Source organism: Phanerochaete carnosa (genome assembly GCF_000300595.1).
Source record: "Phanerochaete carnosa HHB-10118-sp unplaced genomic scaffold PHACAscaffold_24, whole genome shotgun sequence".
Lineage (NCBI taxonomy): Eukaryota > Fungi > Basidiomycota > Agaricomycetes > Polyporales > Phanerochaetaceae > Phanerochaete > Phanerochaete carnosa.
In genome coordinates, this window is record NW_006767651.1 from 11,012 (window position 1) to 16,314 (window position 5,303).

Below are 5,303 nucleotides of genomic sequence, written 5' to 3' on the forward strand. Positions count from 1 at the left end.
AGTATATAAGGACTCCTCTCGCATCCCCACTCTGTGTGCTCTTTCCCCTTTGCACCCAGAGTAAGTCTCCCCTTGTCGCCCTTGCAGTATGCGCATATGCTTACGTGCTGTATAGCTAATCCCCTGTGTGTATTAGGTTAGAACTATACAGTGTGCTCTTTCACCTTCGCACCCAGACTAATCCCCCGTGTGTATTAGATTGTGCCTGCGTGCCACTTGCCAGTTCGCGCTCGTGCAGCCCAGTCGTCGTATCATGACAATATTTACTTCCTACAGTGTGTATGAACGCGAGCAGATGCGACTTGTGCCGATGGCTTGGAATGTATTCACCTAGTAAGTGCTGTTCTTGGGCTCGTTGTCAGTCAGCTAATCTCTCCATAGCACCTTCATTTCTCGATGCTTATCTCTGCTTTGCTAGCCGCCTCCCCCCCCCTACTCTTGGTCGCGCCAGGCTCGCGTCCGTCTTTAATGGCTGTGATCAGCATCTGGGGCCACCCTAAACCCTCACTTGTCTCAATCTTCTACCCTCAGTGCTTCTATTTTGATGTTCCAGCATGCAGCGTGGTCTGCTCCCGTTCTCCAATTGACCTATCTCTCTCATTCCTGTGTTCGGCCGCCGCCCATCTTTTTGTCTCGTCATTTTCAACTCTACGTCGTGCAACGCGCTGCCTCGAAGCGCCCCAGCTTTGCATTGCTGTTGGCGAGTCAGGCTACCAGCACTCGTTACGAAGAGCTCGACTTCCATACTTAGGTCCCCATCGTAGCACAGGGAGCCTCAGATGCCTCCCACCACTCAAATATTTCATCAGCTGCACTGGCCAAGCCCATCTTTTGTATGTTGGTCTGGTCACCGCGTGCGCTGCTGTATTTAAGAGTGAGTGTAGTCATTATCATTTGATTTGACCTGTTACTCACAGCTTGTTGCAGCCACAGACTCCCCCAATGCATTGTCGCACACACATACCCAAACTCTAGCCTTGCTCGCCATCCAATTACACACTCTCAGCTGTCCTTTTCGACTCACTATCTTGGGTCACACATCTCTCGGGCGCGACACTCTTCCTCCAGCGCAGTAATGTACACCTTCTGAGTGCGGAGTGCCTCTTTTGGCTGCCCAAGGCAGACAAGAATGCCAGTTCGGAACGGCGGCAGCCCTAGGAGCGCACTGTCACTGTACTGTCCTACACCTCAGAGTCTGGGCAGGCTTGGCAGGCTGCCGACGCTGCCCGCAGAGCAAGAGCAACACAGACACGCCGACGCGCGCGGCATTGGGGTGTAGCAGTTCTATGGCAGCTTTGCAGGCTTCAGACCCCAGCTCTCCGACCTTTTGCAGCCAAGGAAGCACATATCAAGTGTCAATGTTGCCAAAAAGCGAGAGGAAGTGAGTGTGCAAGAGTGGCGTCAAGCTGGTCAACGTCGAGATCGCGCCTGGCTCGCTTTGGATGTCGAACGAGCCGAGCCAACACCTGCGTTTTGAGGCTCTCAGCCCCTGCTGGGTTCTCCGCGCCCTTGCCCGCAGCCAGGAGGGACACGACGACTGGGCGACCATGATTCGCAATGCCAAGACGTTGCTGCTAAGATCACTTAATGTCATGCGCCCGAAGCCAACGCTGGCCCCACATTTCTCGATGAGCCACTTCCAACATGCGTGTCAAGATCTGCTGTACGCGTAGCACGGGCAGACACTTGGTTGGCATTCAGTGGCGGTACCGTCGCAACCTTCGAGGGCGGTCTACCTGCCACCGTCACCCTACCGAAGTAAGCCACACCTCTGCTATTGGCTATTAACACTGACAAGTACCTCCTCTAAACATTCTTCGGGTACTAGATGGCACGAACTTGGTGTAAGACTACGAGTTTGCTGTGCCGCTCAAACCCCCAGCTGCGACGGTGACGTTCTCGCATCTCATCTCCATCGCCCTTTAGTTCATAGCCTTCAAACATCTCAACAAGAGCATTCAGGCGCCTCCGTCATTTCTGATCGCTAGCAACAAGATGAGACGACAGCGGTCCAGAGCTACTGCCTATGTGCCCCCAACGCCATCCATGCCCAGTCGCAAACTATCTGATGGTCCAAGCGTGCTGAGCATGACCGAGGGCCTCGTGATATCGAGCAGCCTGCTGCCAACGTCGATTCTTGCTGCGGTTGTTGCTGCATGGCGGTGAAAACGGCTCCTGCTCCTAGTGATGTGCAGGCCGGGCCTCAAAGCCCGCAAGCCCACCAAGCCTGGCCCAAAAAGCCTGACCCAAGCTAAGCCTGGCAGCGGGCCCAAGGCCGGGCTTGGAGTATAGTCAAGCCCAAACCTGGCCCGAAAGCCCAGGCTTGGGTGCACCAAATGTGTTGCTGTTCCCTGGGCTCAAAACATGGTAAGAACGACTTTATATACACATACAAGACGGGACGTTGACTTACCGGACTGGGCGGTCCCTGCTAGTGTGATTAGGCACAGTTGTGTGCCACCGCCTGGCGTTCGCCATAGGCGCCCCTTCATGAACCTTATCATAACATGGCTTGTAGCGCGGTCGCATGCCCTCTGGAGGCTGCAGTACGGTGGGTACATACAATAGCAGCCTATCACATACAAATATGCTCACGTTTGTAGCATATAAATACTTGTCCTAAGCTTTGCAAGTCTGGGCTTAAGCCCATGGCTTGGGCTGGGCTCAGGCTTGGCTCAGGCTCAGGGCTCGGCTTGGCATTGCCACAAGCCCAAGCCGGGCCTGCACATCACTACCTGCTCCTCGCGACCACAGCCTATGTGATATCAGTGAGGACCGAGACGGACGTCGTTCTGTCGGCCAGAGTGGATGCAGCAATTAATCTTACTGTATGAAAGTGCGACAGGGTAGGCCAACATACCTATCGTGCTTGCCATGCCCAAACGTTATGTAGTCTGCAGACATGGTGATCAGCTGCGGCTGCACGGACTTGTCGCTCTTGTAAGACCGTAATGAGTTGAATAGGGTTGTGTTCGGATAATTCACCTCGTCGAAGTGTGTCGCAAACATTGGTGTGACAGCCATCATACCCTTAGAAAGGAATGTTCCATCCAAGAGCGTCACCGGCTGCAGGATGTTGCGGAACATCAACACTACGAGCTGTCAGCAGTGAGATAAGCAATTGGGAGAACAGCACGCACCAATGGTCGGGCCGTTATGCCGCTCGCACTCGCGCAGGACTAGTGATGTGAGGGCCCGGCTTGGGCTTGTGGCGACACCAAGCCAAGCTCTGAGCCTGAGCCAAGCCTGAGCCCGGCCCAAGCCATGGGCTTAAGCCCAGGCTTGCAAAACTTAGGACAAGTATTTATATGCTACAAACGTGGGCACATTTGTATGTGATAGGCTGCTATTGCATGTACTCACTGTACTGCAGCCTCCAGAGGGCATGCGACCGTGCTACAAGCCATGTTATGACAAGGTTCGCGAAGGGGCACCTACGGCGAACGCTAGGCGGTGGCACACAACTGTGCCTAATCACACTAGCAGGGACCGCCCAGTCCGGTAAGTCAACGTCCCGTCTTGTATGTGTATATAAAGTCGTTCTTACCATGTTTTGAGCCCAGGGAACAGCAACACATTTGGTGCACCCAAGCCTGGGCTTTCGGGCCAGGTTTGGGCTTGACTATGCTCTGAGCCTGGCCTTGAGCCTGCTGCCAGGCTTAGCTCGGGTCAGGCTTTTTGGGCCGGGCTTGGCGGGCTTGCAGGCTTTGAGGCCCAGCCCGCACATCACTACGCAGGACTCAGCTGTCGAGCTTACGCATCTTGTTTGTGGCAGCCTTCGTCCAGCCTTCTTCTGCCACAGCTGCCTCTACCTCTTCCTGTAGCGTGCTGGCGAGCTCTGGACGTATAGAGATGTCGTACAAGGCTTGGAGTATAGCCTAGAATATACCTTGTTACTACTTGTGGCTCTACAACACTGAAGGCTTACAGCCAAGGTCGTCCCAATTGCCTCGAAGTTAATGACCAGTACCATGCACACGACCTCTTCTGGTCCTTGATTCTGAGTCACAACTTCGTTGATAAGCCATTGCAACAAATCATTCTGTGCTTAGGTCAGAAATACACTAGGGAGGCGCCGCCAAAGTAACATACCGGCTTTGTCTGCCCAGTCCTTTCCAAACTCAGTCATCGTGGCCATCTGATCATCAATAACCGCCCGCAAGTAGTCAAGACACTGCTGGATGCGTTTGTCAATGACTGTGGTCTTCCTTCCAGTGGCGCGCTTCATAAAGCCAGGTAATATTGTGAGGAGCTTTACAGCTTTACTCACGTCTTCTTTGAAGTGTACCATCATGTATACATAACCACTGTCCCAATCTGAGCGCAATGCCTACTGTGAGCTCATTCCCTGCAAAACTCCGCATTTAAACTTACAAATTGGCATGCCAACAAAAACGCGGTTCGCAGCACGCGTAATGATTGTGCTCATGGCGGGATAAGCATGGACTGAGAGCCAACCTAGCAGAAATATCAGCCAACCTTGGCACTCCCATATCTCAGGTTACCCCAACTCACAGTCGCTGTTCGTGGGAATGTGCTCTCGGAAGGTATGCTGAGCTTATCAAACATGTCCTCGAATACCAATGCAAGACTATGCGTGATATTTCGCAGTATCAGCATATGGACAGGATTTTTGTGCCAGTTAGAGGCAAACATGTTAGGCATCTTGAGCACCTGGTGTTGAGCAAAAGAATGCAAGAGTTCCAGTTTGGCAGCCTAGTCCGCAACATCCTTCTAGTCTTTCACCTTGTTGCCCCTAGCTACTTTTGAATTTGCTATAAGAAACCAAGCTTTCTCTGCCTACGCGCGCTGCCTACCAGCAAACGTTTTGCCGGACCGGGACTTGTGGAGTTGTGCTCGACACCTTGCCCTGTTTTTGCAGCGATGTCACAGTAAGTCTCTTTCCACGTGTGTCCGCATCCATTGTCACCACTGACACTCTTGTGCAGTCTGTGCTGCACCTCGCACACAACTCGTCGCTGATGTTCGTGTTCGCGTCGGTCGTGACGCACAGCAGCTTCCTGTCCCGCACCACACTGACGTACTCAACAACCAACATCACGACATTGTTCTCGACTTATTGCTGCAGCACAACATGAACCACACAAAGCAGGAACTTGTGCCCAACAAGGCGGCAAGATACGCCTCTCTGTGGAACGATGTTGTTCACAGGGAATTGTCTCATATTTGTCTCGCCATCCGTAGTGCGTTGTGAGTCTTATCAGCAAGAATCACCAGTGTACATCCTCTTGCGTTCTGTTTAGCTTGTGCCGCAGCTCACAGAAGGAGTGCAGAAAATTGTG

At 52.9% G+C, this 5,303-nt stretch overlaps 1 protein-coding gene across 1 annotated transcript; it reads right to left on the bottom strand.

The window, feature by feature from the left end:
* Positions 1-2,755: 2,755 nt before the first annotated feature.
* Positions 2,756-4,429, bottom strand: PHACADRAFT_201817 (uncharacterized protein; the record flags this gene model as incomplete). The annotated part of the gene is made up of 5 exons (XM_007402098.1): positions 2,756-2,792; positions 2,861-3,092; positions 3,141-3,179; positions 4,093-4,317; positions 4,375-4,429. 5 exons carry the CDS (start codon positions 4,427-4,429, stop codon positions 2,756-2,758), a joined length of 588 nt encoding a protein of 195 aa, XP_007402160.1.
* Between the last annotated feature and the right edge of the window lie 874 nt (positions 4,430-5,303).